The sequence below is a fragment of the Acyrthosiphon pisum genome, chromosome A1 (assembly GCF_005508785.2).
Source record: "Acyrthosiphon pisum isolate AL4f chromosome A1, pea_aphid_22Mar2018_4r6ur, whole genome shotgun sequence".
Taxonomy (NCBI): Eukaryota; Metazoa; Arthropoda; class Insecta; order Hemiptera; family Aphididae; genus Acyrthosiphon; species Acyrthosiphon pisum.
In genome coordinates this window covers 134,678,954-134,698,422 of record NC_042494.1, presented here as the reverse complement: position 1 = coordinate 134,698,422, position 19,469 = coordinate 134,678,954, and the positions used below count along the sequence as shown (strand labels likewise).

The window sequence follows — 19,469 nt, the reverse complement described above, 5'->3', positions numbered from 1 at the left end:
CCAAAAATGTTTGTTAATTGCCCTTTAAATAGTGTAGTATCTTGTACCATATTTTACCAGTCCGCGCCTGACCTTGTTATTAATAATTGTTTTTAAAAAATTAAAAAATTGAATAAATTAAAAATGTATCGTAAATGTAGAGTGAAATTGTGTGCAAGTAATCTTACTATCGAACACATAACTTTATTTTCAATTCCAAAAAAAGCTTGTAAGTGGATGTCGCTCTGCTGTACAGTAGGATATGACTTATAAGTGGGTGAATTTACAATGGATTTAATTAAATTTGAATTCATTGATATATATATAATATCATTGTACATTTGTATAAGTCAAACGATTATGAGTGGAGACGGTTTGTCAGCCTGGATATTTTGTATTGTTACTAGCTGAATAACTCGGCGTTGCTCGGGAAAAATATTGTGATTAATTAACTTCTTTTGGGTGTAATTCGCTCTGCATAATATGTATGGAATCATATTATATTTTAATTTTTAGCCATCCCGCGTGGCGTTGCCCGTGAGTTTCACTTATGGTTATGCGAACAATATATTATCAGGTAGGAGAGAGATAAAATATAGCCTATATTAGTACAGCTTTGTAGTTGATTTACTTTGTAGTTTTTCGGTGGTTTTTCCCGTGGCATTAAAGAACTATTGAGAAAATCAAAAAATAACCTCCCTAAAGTACCATCTTGATCCAATTTGCTAAAAGATAAGGTACTATGTATTGAAATTGAAGGACTCCTTCTGGTAGAAATTTTTTATACAGGATAAAAAAAAAATAAACACCATTGTAAAACCACTAGCTTCATTACTCCGCTCAGAATCTAATATAGTTATGTTATAACATAATTTTTATAAAAATATGTCCTAAAATACATTACTTCATTCATAGTTGATCTTAGATAACATTTCAACCTTTTTAAGATTGAAAAAGATCTCTCTGGAGTGGCTGTAGATACTGGAAATGTACAAGACTACAAAATATTTGAATTAAAAAATGAACTAGGAATTTTTCAACAATTTTCGGTACCAAACTGATAAAAGAAAAGTTTTTAAACTTTAAATATCTAATTTCGACAACATACTTAAAAATATGTCTATTAAATAAATGTTATTTATATATTTCTTATATTTTTTGGTTACAGTATAACATTTTTATAAAACATTGTTTTTAATTTTCAACCCTTAGCTATAAAAATTGAACATTTTACCTATACATTTTTATCTATAAAATAATTTTAAAATATACGTGATTTTCACCAATTTTGTGAATGTTCTAACTTTAAACGGTTATAAAAAAATATTGTGACTGTGCTTTCGATATTTTTTAAATAGGAAACTTATGATGAACATGACATTCAATTTTCAAACTTTTTGAACGATCGATTTGGTACACTCGACACCTACTTAGTACTTTTCCTCTTTTATAAATAAAATATTTTGCCATTTTGCCACTTTCGAATTTTAATACCAAAAGTTGACAGTTTTATATACTATTTTATGTACAATTTTGTACAAACAAAATAAAATGTTGTACACCCCCCCAAACATGAGAAAAACGGTTATTGCCATACACGTGCTGGAAAAACGGTTCCCCAGCACTCCCTTTGCTAAAAGTTGAACAAATTAAATTATCAATGGTACAGTATTCAGGGCCGTGTGAGTTTTATCTGAAATCGTTTTCGGTCAATATTTCCTAGTTATGTCCTGAATTATAACAGTAGCCCCGCATAATACCGGTATATGGTATATCGGTCGTTATTTATTATATTCGTCGGCAATTAACTCACGTACGCGGAGGAAATGACGGAGTTTTTAAATTATGATCAACTTTTTTAAATTTCAAATAAGCGGTTTTTAGACCAATAGGACATAAGCTAGATAAAACTGGAGGAATTTGGTTTGACGGATTTTAATTTTGAAAATGGATTGTGATTGATTAACAAATTTACTAGGTTTTGCATGAGGCGATGGTTAATATTCCAATTGTTAATAGTGTCATGAATACTCATGAATCATGATGAATAATATAAACACAATAATATCATATTTTTATTCTAGGATATCACAGCTGAAAAAATAAATATTCAAAATCGCCTCTGGCAAAACCTAGTAAACTTGTTAATCAATCATAATCCGTGTTCAAGAATAAAATCAGCCCACCTAATTCCCCCAGTTTTGTCCAGCTGATTGGTCACTTAAAAGTCACTTTTTTTTCATCGACTGGAGCCCCGCTTACATGCAGAATAATGAATACAAATTATTATTTCCATGAGTAAATAAATCTAAAAATCTCTGCCAGTTGAGATTCTTTTTTTTTATGATTTACAATGTCCGGTTAAAGTTAACCAACACGAATTCTGCCGGTTAAGTGTCGGTTAACTTTAACCGGAGGTCGTAAGAACCAGCCTATAAGTATTATATTGTTCTATGGTATTATTTGATACTAGTACGTGCGCAGCCCATAACGAAAATGCGTCTCATTGCGATCAAACCTTGTTATTTGGTAATCTCTATTCTATGCCATATGGCAGGGGTGTCCAACCCGCGGCCCGTGGTAGATTTTGATGCGGCCCTTACTTCAATTTAAAAAACCATCAATTAATTGTATATAATACATCAATATTATGAGAACAAATTTATTTTAAGAATAAAATTTTTCGAGTTAATTACTCGTGTCTCGTTGTAAATAGTAATGCCGTTTAATAGGTTAACTTATATAACAGGGGTATCCAACCTACGGCCCGTCTCTCCTTTTGCCATAAAAATAGAAACTTTACCAGCTTGAAGTTATCGAGCTTTTTTTTTTTTTTAGACAACATTTCTAAAAATGTTGGCCCGCGATGCCAAAGCGTATATCCACAGATAAGTATAATGTAAGTATAATGCGTATATCAAATTTGGCCCGCCGTAAAAATAGGTTGGAGATCCCACAGATATGTATAATAACTAGATGCCCGACTCCATATACAACAACATTTTAAATTATGATGCCCGACGCCATTTGCAACTTTGGCAATGTTTACATTTATTCATATACATATTATATACTGATAATACTATTTTGCCCGAGTTGTAAATGGCTGCCAGCGCCATTGATAAGAAGAAGTCGGGTATCTAGTTATTATACAATATATGACCAAATAGTCTCTTCCATGCTAATCACCCATGCGGCGGCATGAAATCGAATAGAATCATGGGAAATAATAATAATATTGTTTATTTACTCGGCCGCGGCTCGCTAACATTGAACTGTTACATTTGATAATGAATATGGCGGTTTTTTTAGCGTAAACAGTATTTTTTACATCACGAAATTGACTAAAAGTACGTTTTTCAAAACAGTCATTGAGTTTCCAACAGTTTAAAAACATACACAATGGCTTACAAAGATTTTTTTATTTATACTGATCGAAATAAATTGCGAACACCATCTACCATAGAGTATAGGGTTGAAAAGTTATTAAAACCCAAAGAATTGAAACCACATATAAAAGGTGAGTTATTTTACAGTAATACTTGGAATGTTAACGCATTTATTTATTTAATGTTTTCAGCATGCTACGAAGAATTGAAATCAGAAGGTGCACAGTTTATATATAAAAATTTTGATACAATTTTTTCAGTGATTGAGTTTATTGATCAGACTGACTATAACGACTTACATTACGTTTATGAAAAAATTCTTGTTAAGAGTAAGTTATATTGTATTTGATAGTATGTTTATTAATTTGATATTATTGTTATATTTAGTGGAAAAATTTTCAAAGTAGGTACTTACTGCCTAGTTAATATTAATACAATTGTAAACATTTATGGTCAAATTCAGTTTAGACTTTTACATCTACTCTATTGTTTCTAGTATAAAACATGTCATATAAATTATTATGTTATCAATATGATACTTGTAGTGTTTAATAAATAATAATCATAACTTTCTAGTACAGTTGTCTTGATTTTTTTTTGTTTTTGTCAAAGGTATTCGATTAATACATTTTTTGATAAAATTTTAATTATTACATTTACCTACTGGTACCTGTTGTACCTATAACAATTTAGGGGAAAAGTTAAAAAATATATCAGTGTCCCCACTCCCTAGACACATAGCCAATATTATTAAAAATATTTGGAATAAATATAAGTAATTTATAGAAGTCCTACATACCTAGATCTGTTATAACTTTTAGGTATTAGATTTAAATGCTCAAGAAATTTGATTTAACCTAGATACAAAACTAAAATGTTTTTCAAAATGATAAATAATTGGTACCTAAGATATTAAAAAAAAAAAACTAATCTGTTTCTTGAAATAAAAATATATTATTAATTTTACATTACATATTATGTTGTAAAATAAGTAATTTGTAAATTCCTAGCAATAATTTATATTATCATAAAATCATAAATTACTCAATAAATTATCATTATAGTAATTTACAAAAGAAACAAGTTATTAATAGTTTTTTTTAACATTTTTTAAAATAATTTTAAATTACTTATGCATTTACTTATGTTTGAAATAAAAAAATACAATTTTTGTTTTTAAATGTTATGACTATTTACTAAAAAAAAACCATTTAATATTTTTAGGTTTAAATATTATTGCATCGTTTTTCTCAAGTTATGGAGAGATTGAAGATATGTCACTAGATCTTCGACATCAATTTACAAATATCATAAAAATGAATATTTATCTCTTTGTTGAGTTTGTTCATAGTTTCAACACAAAAATTGAAACTGATTATAAACTATTACTTCTTGAAACAAAAGTATTTTATTTTCACCAAATAACCTATAGTTTATAAATTAATACTTTTACTTAGCTTTTAATTACATTGAATATTTATAGGGTAGAAATAAAAAGCAGGACATGATTCAAAAGCATACTTCTGATTATAATTGGAATTGGGAAGATAATTTGTGTATCGGGCTGAGAGCAATTTACAATATTATTTCAAATAATATTACTCAATTATATGATCCTCCTTATATTGATCATACTTTTGTATCGTAAGTATAATAAATTATTATAATTTTTCTCTGAATTAATCATTATTATTCTGTATTTTCAGGTATGTTGCTTCTTGTTGTTACACTCAGTTGGAAAATCCTAGTATTGCTTTTGTACGAACCAAATCACTTCGTGACAGTGTTATGCAAATTCTAGAAATACTTATTACTGACTATGATCATGCTCATGATTTTAAAACCAGAGTAGTTCAAGTAAGTTTATTTATGTTTATAATCTTGCATAATTTTTGTATTTTCTTATTAATCTATTTAATATATCAATATGTGCATGCTATATCAAAAGGAGTATACATTTAATTAAAAAATATTTATCTTATGTGGCAAAAATCCAATTGAACTCAATTCATAGTTTAATTAGCTGAAACTAAGACACGACAAGACTAAGGCTCATATCTAATAAACATATTTTAATAAATCTAGATTATATAATAGTTTGTCTAATTTTTAAAATTAAACTGAAATTTGTCAACAAAAAATGTCGAGTATCATTAATATATTATTTAAACGTTTTTTTTTTTTTTTTTATTATTATTTGTCAATACATATATTTTATGTTTATTTAGCTGCTGAAATTATATGAACATTTGTCATTGCCCCTGGCTAAAACTGTGTTACAAATAATTGAGTCTGGAGATAACCGATCTTCATTGATTGAACTAATTGTCAAAGAAATCGCAGAAACAGGAGAAATGGAAGGTATCAAAGAAACAAATAATCAGGAAATAACAGGCGGTAAATCTTGTTGTGCTTTTCTTGTGGAAATTGCCAGGCATTGCCCTCAATTGTTATTGCCAAATATTGAACATTTATTGCCATGCTTAGAATCTGATGTAAGTAATATATGTTATTTATGTTTTAGAAACTAAATTTTAGATAATATTTATTAATTATGAGGTATTTTTTTCATTATTATTATTATTTTTAAGTTTTTATTATTAAAATATTTATTTCAGCCGTATACTATGAGGATTTGCGTCTTAAGTGTTCTGAAAGAATTGATTATTCATGTTTTGAATAATGATGAATTGGATGAACTTCAGAGGAAAACGAGGGACGATTATATAATTATCATGCAAGATCATCTATTAGATGTAAATGCATTTGTTCGATCTAAAGTAAGTACATAAAATATCATTTATTTTAATTTATTCATCGTTTAATCCATAAATGATTAGATATTACAGTTGTTTACGGCCATAATAAATGAAGACTGTTTGCCAAAACAAATGTATGGCGTAATATTAAATTGTGCTGAGGAAAAACTACATGACAAAAGTTCATATGTTACAAAAAGCGCTATTCAATTAATCAAAACATTAATCAAATTAAACCCATATAGTTGTGATGTAAAAAATTAAAACAAATACTTAAATTAATTAATATTCTAAGAAATTAATTATAGTTTACAGAAGACAAGCTACATGATAAATTAAAAGAAGAAAACTGCTATTTAAAATGTATGAAAAGAGTGCTTAAAGGTAAACTAGATTCTGAAATGAACAAAGAAGATATGTGGCCATCAATTGAGACACCTTTAAAATTGTTTTTAAAGGAAATTGTTGAAGGTAAGTTTAGTTAGTTAGTTACCTATTAAAAGTTAATAATTCGATTTTTTTCTTATGGCCAGTAGGCCCAAACTTATATTCTCTTTCCTATATTATGTCCAGCGAGAGAATGCGCAGCGTGATGACCAAAATCGGTTTTTCTGCGCATCATAATCAGTTTTGTTAGCCGGGTGACGTGTGGGGGATATGCATTCTCTCACTGGCAGAGTATAGTTTTGTTGGTGCATGTTGACTGGCGGCTACAGCTTCTATTTTGTATTTAAATAAAAATATGAAATTAAATATGGTTTTTAGATAGAAGTTCAAACATTTTTGGTGAAATCAAAATATTAAATGATATGGAGTTACCTGATGTTTTGATAAAGATAAAAAGTTACATTACTTCCCACAAATTTAAGTCTGCTTTAAAATATGCATTACGTGGAAGATATACATTCAAGGAAGAACCACTATTTCAGTATGTAGTATTAATTATGTATGTTTAAAAACTGTGCAATAGGGTTGATGATTTATATAATACTCTGAAAATTAAGCCTGATTAAACTTAGTATTATTTAAAAAAAAAAACTTTATAGTTTATAATGTCTTTACTTATATTGATATAAGAAAATGTGTAATATAGTGTTTTAAATTTATTATTGTATATATAAAGTATGATCAATGTATCATGCATTTGTTGTATAATATACTAGTTCAGGTTAAGATTGAACCGCGTTGCATATGCAGCCGCCGAACAGTGCCTGACCTCCCTGCAATGGCTTTGCGTTCTGTGATTGGCCGACAGTCATCGCCAGCTGTAGTCGATCATCGACGCCGGTGCTGGCGTCCGTGCATCCGTTCCCACCAGTATCTGGAATGCGCGAAAAAAGAAAGACGTGTTTTGGTTGAGCAAGCGGTTCTATCTTAATTTGAACAGAGTATAGATTTAACTATACAATTTACTATAAAAAAGTGAATAAATATCTAGCTGTGAGCCAAATGTACCATTATAATTGATTATTTTATTTATTTTCAATATTTTTAATGTGTACATTAAAGTATCGGGAAACTCGACTGCTATAATATATTTTGAGTATACCTCGTCATTGGGTAGTGTAATGTAATTTATCCTGAAACCAATATAATGTATATGTGTCTGTTGTAGCACTATAATTCTCATGCGATTTATACTTCTCGATAAAAACATGTTGCATTGCAATTTGGTGATTGACGTCTATACTACGTGTAGTATGCAGTATGTGGATATATACAGTGCTATACTTTTACACATACATATCGTATATTGATTTGAATTTTTTTAATACCTCTGAAAGAGCCAAACATGTTTGTTATTATAATAATAATAATAATAATTTAATTAATGTTTAATATTGTTGATTTAAATTTTAAATATTCTAAAAATTAATTTCAGACTGGAAGATGAAATACACTTGTCAAAACAATATTTTTTAGTATTAAAAAATATTTGGTACTGTGAAAATACAATGGGATCAATGGGATCAATTAACATGGATAATTTGAAACAGATGACCTCAGATGAAATAAATTTTCTTATTTTCTCAACAGAATCTAAAATTGCATACCTTCAGGTATCTAATATATTTGTTTATATATTTTTCAAGAAAATGTTATGTGTTATGTCCCATGAATTCAATTTAATAAAGGTGGGAAAGTGGGTCCTATTACTATGTATATTGTATGTTATTGATATTAAAGTAATTTATTTTACTATTAATAATGATACTTATCAAGTAGGCTGCATTAATTTTTGCTAAAAACATTCCATTTGAAAAAGCCCTTTTGTGTATAATCTATAATAATGTACTTCAAAACTTCCATGTACATAAATTATATTTTTAAATTACAATAAAATAATTAAAATTGTTAGTCTTTTGTCACAAAATTTGAAATTAAACTATCCATAAAAAAAAACAGTTTGTTAATTTTTTTAGATTTAATAGCTAGATAGGTATGCTTAGTATACTTTTGGGAAACCATGTATAAATTTTCAATCCTTAGCTACAAAAATTGAACATTTTCTATATTTTTTATTAGGTACCAAATAATTTTGTCACAATTCTAACTTAAAATGATTTTAAAAAAAAAAATCTTGCTTATGTATCTTTAATATTTTTTTACTGCTATTATGTAAACACTGAGGAACACCATTTATTCAATTTACAAGATTTTCGATCTCGTAAAAAATTATTTATTGTCAATAATAATATTAATAATAATAATAATATTGTTGATAATAATTAAAAATGTTTGAAGTATGCAAATTAATTCAACTTACTGTATTCATAACAATAAAATAAATTATTTGCAATAATATCATAAAATATACTTAGGGCCCGTATTACAATAGTTGAACTCCGGTTAAACCACCGAATTCGGCCGGTAAAATCAGTGGTTCAAGCGTAACCGAGGTTTAAACTATGATTGTAAAACGGGCCCTTAGTAATACTGTCTTCGCTCAGAATCGTATTTCGTAAACAATGATATTGTTTCATTGAATTACAATTTAACAGTTCTATTATAGTGAACCAGTCGATACTACTGTACAGCAGATTTGTACCCATTTGAACTCCTTTTTTATCGATTTATTGTATGTGTTGATATTTGAAAACTCATGTCACATTGCCACTCATATTTATATCTGCTGTTAGTACATTTAATTACATTTCAATATCTCTAGAGTTAGTTTAGTTAGGTTAGTAAATTCTAGCATTAATTTTTTCATTATTTTGCATTTGCAGTGGTTTTAATTTTTTATTGTTTTCAATTATAATAATTGTTTTCACATATAATTTGCTTACATTTTGTAATAAACATATTAATATATTATATTATTATACTAATTAATAATTTATTTATATTACATTTGGGTAGATTGCATAAAAGATAGCAGATTATATAATTTCTTTTACAAATCTTTTAAATTAATAAAATATTCTATTAAAACTAAAAATGTTGATAATTATTACATACTTTACCTAATTAATACAACAGTGGATTACTGATTTTAGTTATGGTGCGGGCGCGTGATTAGTAATCGACCATACTCTTGTAATCGCCAGTATTTTCGTCATCCTGCCATCTACTGGGGGGATTATTTTATGCCACGGACAATGTTTGCTACCTAGAATTTGATTTTTCATTGAACCGATCAGATGAATATTTTGTCGCCGCATTTTATATTATTTAATACAATATCGTCTACCAAAAACTTGTTGACAACTAACACACTAATATTGATATACTACAAATTTCATCAAATAAAACTAAGATAACAATTTATGGCATGTGCTGTCCGTAATCGTTTGCCGATTGTAAACGAGTTATATAGCTAATGGTTATTGCTGTTGACGCTATTGGCCATTGGATAATCATAATAATAACTGTAGAAAAGCGATAGCAATTACAAGAGATCGTGACAGTGGTAATTTTTTGTTTATTTTTAGCTTACAATTTCATAAATCCAAGTATAACATTGAACTGGTCGATCAAATAAAACTAACAAATAACATTTTTTTTAGAAAATTAAATGTTACATTCATTTATTTTAATATATTTAATTGTATACTTGAATAATTAATAGATATAATATAATAACCATAATAATATCAATTTTAGCGAATAAATTAAATAATTTGTATTTTGCTATTTTCGTGCAAAAATACTAGATTTACAAGAAATGTTAATTTATACTTTTTTTATAGACAGTAATTAACGCTACAATAAATGTTCTATACATTTTTACGATAAGGTCAATATTTTTTGAGTTAAATTGGAAAAACCACAAAACTACCCTATTTGATCATTTTTCATCCCTCTTGCGGCACGAGAAGGATGTAAGTCATCATAACCAAATTCACCTCAAATTATTATTTTAAAACACTTAAAAAAATGGGAGGGTCCTGCATAAAAAAAAATAATTTTTTTTTCTTCTCCCATAAGGAAGGACCACCCTAACGGACATATTTATAGTCAATGGTTATACACCTAAATGTTGTTCTTGTAGTTGTAAAGTTGCGATTTTCTTTAAGAATCTTAAAAGAGGTACTATGTTTAATATCTTATAGTAATATATTATAAATTGATGGACTTATATAACTTATAAGTAGTAACTTCTGTAGGTTTAAAGGGTTTAAACACGTGTGTTTGTTAGTTTGACAGAATTTTCTAGTGGGCACCCGCAAAGCTGGGCATTAACAAGTTAAAAAGTTAAAGTTTAGTTACAAAGTTAATTTTATTTCAACTTTTTTAATTAACGTGGAATTAACAAATTAATTTTTAATTTTAAGAAGTAAGTTAAGTTAATTTATTTTGTTTTTAATTTAATTATATTTCCCTATTTCGGTCTATTTTGTTTTCATGTCAAAAAATATTTACCGTGAATTGTTTAAAGTTAAAAATGTATATCATTCAAATTTAACTTATATGGAAATACTGTATAAAGTATAAACACTTTAGTGTATAATTTAATTTTGGGTTGGAAAAAAATTAAGTACGCTAGTGTTGTATAAACAAATTAACTTTTATTTAACTTAATTAAAAGCTAACAAAAAGTGTATATTAACTTTTAACTTCACTGAGTTAACCTATAGTTAAATTGACTTTTAACTTTTAACTATTTGTTATTGGTGTATATTAAATTAACTTAACTGAGTTTAAAAAAATCATACCCATCCGTGGGCACCCGTAGGTATCTGCCATGCCCGGGTGGGGGATGGCAGTCTCTCTCTCCAGGCACAGTGACACAGCCGCCCATAGCCGGGTTTCAAACCGGCAATTGTGTGCGTCGTAACCGATACCTTAGTTCGCTCGGCCAGTCCGTCCCCCAAGAAAAGAATTATTATAAAATTAATGACTGATGAACTGAATATCGAGCATTTAACATAAACACCATGACCGTGACAAAAATGTTTTCAAACACCTAAAATAAAATTGGAAAATTAATATTGACTGATTGTCGTTCATAATTTATTTAATGTACTCAACAAAACTGTCACAATTATCCAGTTTTATCGCCCAGATAAGCTGTGAAAATTTACATTATAATCATTAGTTTATTAATAAATTGTCCTAGCTAAATAATGTTCCTATTTTTAATTTAGAAATATATATCAGTATATTAGTATGAATTTTATTATAATCAGTGCCCATGTATCATATGTGCACGTTTCAGTTTACACTGTATGTGTTCAATTTGCATATGCCTTGTTGATGAGTTTTGTGTCTTGTTTGAACTCAAATAATAGAAACTAAATCAATCGCTTATGAAATAGGGAATTCTCAAGAATTTCTATTATCTAATATATTATTTTAATTCAATTATAAGGAATTGTCTACTAAATTAATAATTTAATTTTAGGATTATACCGAGTATTTACACACTATTAAAAAAGCATTAAATACTATAAGTCACTTGATGTTTGGGAATACTCCATCTGAGTCATTAGAAGCTATTGACTTTTTTACAACAGCTTATAAATTTGGTGTACCTCATTGTCAGTCTGGTATTGACGCTATGCTTACATTAATATTTTCATCTGATTCTAATATTAAAGAAGCTATGGTGAATTCGTATAAAACAATATATTTGAAAATTGAAGAAGACAAGGACTCATCTACTACACGGCCTGTAACTGTAATAAAAACATAATATTGATTTAATTTTTACAACTATAATGTACTAAAATTTTTTTATTTTTAGATTATGACCAGACTTATATGTTTAATAAAAACTTTAAATGTAACTAATAGAAGAGCATTTAAAGCTTTACTAAATGAATGGTTAAAAAATAAAACACTAGATGATGAATGCATTATGGTGTTATGGGCATGGTTGACTAAATCTAAAGATATTAATGATGAAGATCGAGTAGTTGCTGCTCTTATTTTGTCGTTGCTGGCCAGGTATCATTAATATAATTTAATTAAATATTTTGTATATCATAGTGTAATAATAAAGTTAAAATATTTAAAGCTTTTAACTTAATTTTTTTTTTTATGTTGTAGATTAACTTTTTATGACTATTATATTTATGAAAGGGTGTTAAAAAATATAATATTGTACAGTTGACTTTAAAATAATATGGTATCCTGTTGGATAAAACCTTATATTGACTAAATTATAAGTTATATGGTGTCCTTACATAATAGTACTACCTGAACTAGCAAATGTTGTGCTGCACTAAAAGAATTTTTTTTTTTCTGGTAGTGTCGATAAAACCATTACAAAAATGAAATTCAAATGTGATTCAGCTAATAACAACCTACATAGCTATATGGGTTGAAAAACAAAGCTAAGTACACTCCTTGAGTCTCAAGGATTATGTCTATACAATTTGGTGTTAATAGGTTCTGTAGTTTAAAGTTTATAAGCCCTGTACAAATGTACATGCAGTTGTATATGCAGTAGAATCTCAATTATTTAAAACTCCGTTATATGAACCTATATTATTGGAATTATAATTGACTTATCCGAATGTCAATACATATTGTAGCGCTCCTATGTGTAAATAAATCATGAATATACATATAATCATTTTTATTGAATAATAATAATCTCTCTAATATAAATTAATGTATGTCTGTCAGTCCATATTACCATGGCAACCATTTATATATTATTTTGAGATTTCTGATGGAATTTTTTGTATATAAATGGTTACTATGGTAATATATAAAACATATTATTCATATAGAGTTGGCATTTTCAATGTGCAACAAAGTGCACGGGATCAGCTACTTTTATATATATATAGATAGATTAGACCTCTTGGCAAAAGATAATATTTAGTTAAAAAAAAAAAAAAATTAAGTAGATGTTAATATATTTTAATATTATTTATGTCTTCTTTGCCCCAAGGTGTATTGTAAAGAACAAACATAAACAAAAATTAACCATATGTCTTAGTACTATTTATTTATTACAATTATAAATTTATTCAATATATTCTATAATTATTCCAGATTTTGTTATCCTAAGAAAAACAATTTCCCAATGATTATTTAAAATAAAATTATAATCTTAATTCATTATTTTTTACTTAAAAGTCTAAATGTTAAATTTATTTATTTTCAAACTATTCATATTTTTAATATTATTGATATATTGTAAATTTAAAAATACTTTTTACTGTTTTATTTCAGCACACAGCCTTCTATTGCATTGGGGAACTTAGAATCTATTCTCCAGTATGGATTTTGTGATGACTTTCAATTATTTATATATAATTGTCAAATATTGGAACCAATTACTCAAGAACATTTTAAAAGGTAATTAACTTTATAATTTTATTTTAATAAATATATAACATTTTAAATATATGACCAGATTTTCTGACAATCACGAACTAGTTAAAAGAGTATTTAGTCTAGTAAAAAAATGTTTTAATGAATCTGAAGTTCAAATATTCAATGATGTTGCTTCAAATGCCGTTAACATAATTTATAAAGTAAGTTTTTCATGTTATCTATAATAAAGAAAAACTGAATACTGTAATTGTGTTTATGTTTTAGTTGACAATTCAACCAGATGCTACTTGTATGACATTGATTGAAACATTGTATAATTCTATGTTAAATAACAAAGATGGTAAGCAAATAATGTATAATTTAAAGTACTCTTTTTACACGTTTGAAAAATATGTTAATTTTTTTCTGTTAAATACATTTCAAACATACTATCACTTAATTATATCAATAAATAATTTTTTAGGTTCCTCTCAGAAGAATGAAATCTATGTTCAATCAAATACTAATATGCTTGCAAAATTTATTTTTATCATTGGTCACATTGCATTACAGTAAAATTATTATTTTCATATTGTTAATACATAATACTATACATTAATTTCTATTTGTTATTTAAACATTAATTATTATTTTTTAGACAGTATGAACATTTAGACAATTATATTGCAAAAGAGTTAATACAAAACGTGAGAGATAAATACCAAACTAAAAAATTAAAAATGGACAAAGCTAAAGAAGATGAAGTATAAAACAAATTATTGTATTATTACTTTTGCTCTATATGCATTTTTTTTATAGAATGTACATGATTCTGAAGCAGCTGAAATAGAGGCTATCAATGATCGAATCCGACAAATATGTGATAAACAACTTTTAAAGGAAAATGGAATATTTGCTCACTTTTCGTAAGAATTTAATATGTTTATTATTTTTAATTTATAATTTAATATATTATATTTTTTAATTTTTAACTTTAACTTTTCTACAGAAAACATATATTAATAAATGCATGTAGTTCAAAAGATTTAGATTTGAAGACAAATAGTATTATTTCTTTGATGAAGTTTATGCTGATTTCTACTTCATTTTGTCACAAACACTTACCGGTTTGGGTTTTTTTAAAAATAATTTATAGGTTTATAAATAACATTAAAAATATATCATTTTACTATAGATGTTTCTAAATCTAATGGCAAATTCTGATAACTTGGAAACAGCTATTGATCTCGTATCTGGATTTGGCTGGTTGGTTTTCAGGCATCCAAATTTGATGGAACCTTGTACTGATAAACTTTATGCAAAGTAATGTTAAATAATAATAAAATTGTTTAAAATAACCAAATTTAACTATAATTGTTTTAAAAATATTTTAATTTTCAATTGTTGTACACATTTTAAGGTTACATGACAAATGTAATCAGGTTCGCTATAGTACTTTAATCACTATTATAGACCTTATACGTCAAGAAATGATAAAAGTTCGAGGACAGATTGCTGGTATTGCCAAACTGCTTGTTGATGAAGAACAAAATATTAATTGTATGTTTATAAAATGTTTAGATGTTTGACTACTATTTAAACTAATTATATTGATTACTTACAGACATTGCAAGACAATTTTTTGGGGTTATTGCAGAAAAAGGAAACACTCTTTACAATGTCTTATCTGATATTATTTCAACCTTGTCCAACCCTGATGATTTGGTACCAGAAACTGATTTTCAGTCAATCATGAAGTAAATATATGTATATATAATATATACCTATGTTTGAAACATATGTGTATGTATATAAACAAATATACTATTATGCTTTTACTTTTTAGATTTTTACTTCCACTTATTAACAAAGAACGCCAAATTGAATCTTTAGTTGACAAATTATGTATAAGACTAAAAGAATCAGATAATAAAATTCAAGAATATTATATATCTTATTGCTTGACACTTATTAAGTATACAGACAAAAGCCTAACTAAGCTCTCAGACAATATATCTTACTACACTAACAAACTTAAAAACCCTAGAGTTTACAATAACTTTAATATACTCATAAGTGCGAATTCTAAAACGGCAAAACCAGCAACTAAAGAAATATTAAATGAACTAACTAGTAAGATTGAAAAAATTGTAAAAGATGAAGACTTTGCTGTTCTGCTTTCCCAAAAAACTCCTGGAAAACGTAAATATTACTTAAATCTAAAATATTAATTTTTAATCAGTTGTTTAATTATTATATTTGTATTAAGGTTTAAATACAGTAAGAAAGAAAGCACCTATAAGTATTACCAATGAATCCTCAGGAGATGAAATCGAACCATTACAGTTGGTAACGAAACGAAGTGCTAGATGTCGTAGCAAAGTTAAAAGAAGACTGATGGAAAATGATAGCGAAGAAGAAGAAAATGATGAAGAAATTGCTCGTACAAGTGGTGCAAGTAATGTTCAAAAGATTGTTCATATTAAAGTCAATGAAGATACTGAAATTGACAATGATAAAATTAATGTAATTAAACGAACTACAAGACGGAATAAGTTTGGAAGTTTGAGTAAGAAAAGTCCACGGTATAAAACCTAAATGATAAAAAAAATCATCATATTTATTATTTTCTGTATTTTATTTTTTTTCATTCATGGGATTTGTTTGTTTTCAATTATATTTTTAATGAAATATTAATAATATGTTAATGGTTATCTGCATATCCTTGTTATACTTTATAGGTTAATAACTATATTAATATGACCATATTTTGTTGATTTTATTTTTTTATATATTTTTATAGTTCATATTAATGGAATGATATTTATAATGTATTTATAATATAAATTAGGGATATTAATAAACTATTTTTTTTTAATATTATTTTAGCTTGATTTATTAGATACCTATAGTGCCGGATTTAGCGGGGGTGCATTGCAACGGGACCCAAGACCATGGTTGTATTAGGGGCCTCAGGTTGAAGTCCTAAATTTTCTAACTTTCCATAACTTTGTATTATAAAATGAACAAATTTTATTATTTTAAGATGTTACTGACAAGTGACAACCATTTATTTTGGACGGTTTGAATTTTGTATAATACTATTTATTATTGTTTATTTGTATACTCATTAATTATACCGGGTGATTCTTTTATCAAACAACACTCATTATTTCAAAAAGTGTAAAATTTTTTGAAAATATTTTTTTACATAGTTTCAAGTCGCTTATAAAACAACGTTTTTCTTAAAAAATTATATTTTCAAATATTTTTTATCTTTATAATTTTTTAAGTTTTTTACTTTTTTGAATGACAACATAGGGTTTTAATTTTATATTCCAAAGCAGAATATTTTTCTTAGTATTTGGGGCAAGTAGTTTATGAGTTATAAATATTCAAAATTTAGAAGAGCGTAGTGGAGTTGTACGGGGTTACCCCGCAAAATGTTTGTCCACTTCTCCTCTCATCTAAACTTTGAATATTTATAACTCAAACTTATTTTTTTCTGGACAACCCTTATCACTTAGGGGTATGAAAAATAGATGTTAGCCAATCCTCATACCTACTGAATATGCATAAAAAATTTCATAAAAATTGGTCAAGTCTACTCCAAATTTCCAAATATAATATATTTAACTATATGTGCCTATGTAATATGTAAGTGAATATGGATTTATATTTTATATTCACATTATTTTTCGAAATTTTTATTGATAGAAATAATACCTACCTACATATTTCGGTAGGAAATAAAAAAATTTATAATTATCAGTGTTAATATCTTAATAATTATAATTTGTGATATAGACGCATACCTAGCTAGGTATGTCAATTGTGAACACTAGTTCACAGATATTTACAAACAAATGCTCAAATCAATTTTTATTAAAATTAAGAATGGATCTAAGTTGTTGTCAAAGATAGTTTATTGTAGGTACATAATATCTTCGAACTATTAACTAGACATAAATACAAACAAACAATAATATAATAAATAGCAAGGTATTAGGAAATCTAAGCCAGTGGTATTCAACCGGTATCGCTACAAAATCCTGGGTCGCGTAATCTATAAAAATGGCTCGTGAAAAGTCTTTTTTGTTTTAAAAAAAATTGGTTTATTATAAAATTATAAATTATGGATTCGAATAAGTTATGAATGAATTGAAGAACCTTATTTTACAGTAGATATAATGATAGTTAAAATGTCTACTAAAGTCAATAAATTGAGCTTAGGTACTTGTGATTCCAAACTTAAACAAATGTTTATTGAAACTTTTTTGGAAATGTTTTGGGCACATTTATGCACGGGAAATTACGCAAAATTATCAGCTTAGTCTTTTTTATTTTATGGCCTACAAAGGTGACACGAGTCGTGAAAATATTGTATCAAAAACAGTAGATCGCAAGTCAAAAAGGTTAAACATTACTAGTCAAAACCATAGATAGGATGAAAAATATTTTTATATTAAAAAATGTAAAATTCCTAGGTATTCATTAGGTTTATCTTTGACAACACAATTTAGATCCACTCCAAATTTAAATAAAAATTATTTTGGGTATTAGTTTAGTCCGTCCCTCCGTCCAAGTAAAAAAAGGTGGGTAAGTGGATGTCGCTCTGCTGTACAGTAGGTTACAACTTACAAGTAGGTCACTGTATAATGGATAGTATTAAATTTGAATTCAATGATATAATATCAGTGTATAAGAAAAACGATTCTGAGCGGAGACGGTTTGTCAGTCTGGGTATTAGACATACCTATTATAGGTATACTTATCCATAGTATTAAAAAAAAATGTATCTATAATAGGTATCAATAATAAATTCCAAATTAATCATGTCACAATATCCATTAGGTAACGTGTTATACATCAACAATAAACCGTGGTACTATCATAGATATATAATAGTATACTTTAGAAGTTTCAAGTACCCACGAATAATATTATACAATCACAACAAAATAACTAAAATAGTTATTCCAGGTTTTTTAATATGTAATTTCGTCCAAATTCGAACTTAAAACGACTATAAAAATAAACTGTGCTTATGTATTTCTTAGAATTTTTGGTAACAGAATTAAATAATTACTTGGAATCTTGTTTTAAATTTTCAATCCTAAGATATAAAAGTTGAACATTTTATAAATTTTTAACTACAAAATAATTATTCAATTTTAAATTTGATAAATTTTGTCAAAATTTCAACTTCAAATGTTTATAAAAAATAATTGTGCCTATGTATTTTTAATATTTTCAACTGCTATTGTAACAATGTATCAGGAGCCCTGCATTAAATTTTCATGCATTTTTACCAAACAAATAAAATTTAAAACAAAAACTAAAAAAAACTAAAAAAATTGAAAACTTACAATGTCCGTAAACAGCTCAAAAAAAGTCAAATTATTTTCAAAATGTTGTCGTATATAGAAAATGCTAATATAAACATTCAGTGAAATTTTCAAGTTTTTACAGTCTCTTGTTTTTTAATTACAACAAAATAAGAAAATCGTTACGTAAGAAATCGAGTGAATATCGAATGTTGTAAAAATATGAATTTGAAACGCTCATAAAAATTTAATTTGAGTTTCTTATAGATATTTTTTTTTTGATAAAGGTAGATTATCCT

At 26.8% G+C, this 19,469-nt stretch overlaps 1 protein-coding gene and 1 pseudogene across 2 annotated transcripts; one reads left to right on the top strand and one right to left on the bottom strand.

The window, feature by feature from the left end:
• Positions 1-3,205: 3,205 nt before the first annotated feature.
• On the top strand, positions 3,206-16,535 carry LOC100167899 (condensin complex subunit 1). Of its 2 annotated transcripts, XM_008187102.3 has the most exons (25): positions 3,208-3,499; positions 3,560-3,697; positions 4,593-4,771; positions 4,852-5,012; positions 5,075-5,225; positions 5,597-5,863; positions 5,987-6,148; positions 6,209-6,379; positions 6,436-6,598; positions 6,893-7,055; positions 8,010-8,187; positions 11,976-12,251; positions 12,318-12,520; positions 13,760-13,885; positions 13,944-14,064; positions 14,129-14,204; positions 14,328-14,415; positions 14,502-14,607; positions 14,663-14,769; positions 14,853-14,970; positions 15,039-15,166; positions 15,264-15,403; positions 15,468-15,600; positions 15,690-16,045; positions 16,113-16,535. In XM_008187102.3, the coding sequence occupies exons 1-25, from the start codon at positions 3,382-3,384 to the stop codon at positions 16,439-16,441; spliced, it is 4,158 nt and encodes a 1,385-aa protein (XP_008185324.2). In that variant the 5' UTR covers positions 3,208-3,381; the 3' UTR covers positions 16,442-16,535. The 2 variants fall into 2 exon arrangements, with proteins under 2 accessions (XP_029344246.1, XP_008185324.2); XM_029488386.1 differs by lacking the exon at positions 6,209-6,379 and having other exon boundaries at positions 3,206-3,499.
• A 228-nt stretch (positions 16,536-16,763) lies between these two features.
• LOC115033564 overlaps positions 16,764-19,469 on the bottom strand; it is an 8,470-nt pseudogene continuing 5,764 nt past the window's right edge.

Excerpts from the sequence above, each read along its gene's own strand:
- LOC100167899 (XM_008187102.3), top strand. The coding sequence starts at position 3,382 with ATGGCTTACAAAGATTTTTTTATTTATACTGATCGAAATAAATTGCGA. Across the intron at positions 3,500-3,559 it reads ATTGAAACCACATATAAAAG|CATGCTACGAAGAATTGAAA; the intron begins GTGAGTTATTTT and ends TAATGTTTTCAG. Across the intron at positions 8,188-11,975 it reads CTAAAATTGCATACCTTCAG|GATTATACCGAGTATTTACA; the intron begins GTATCTAATATA and ends ATTTAATTTTAG.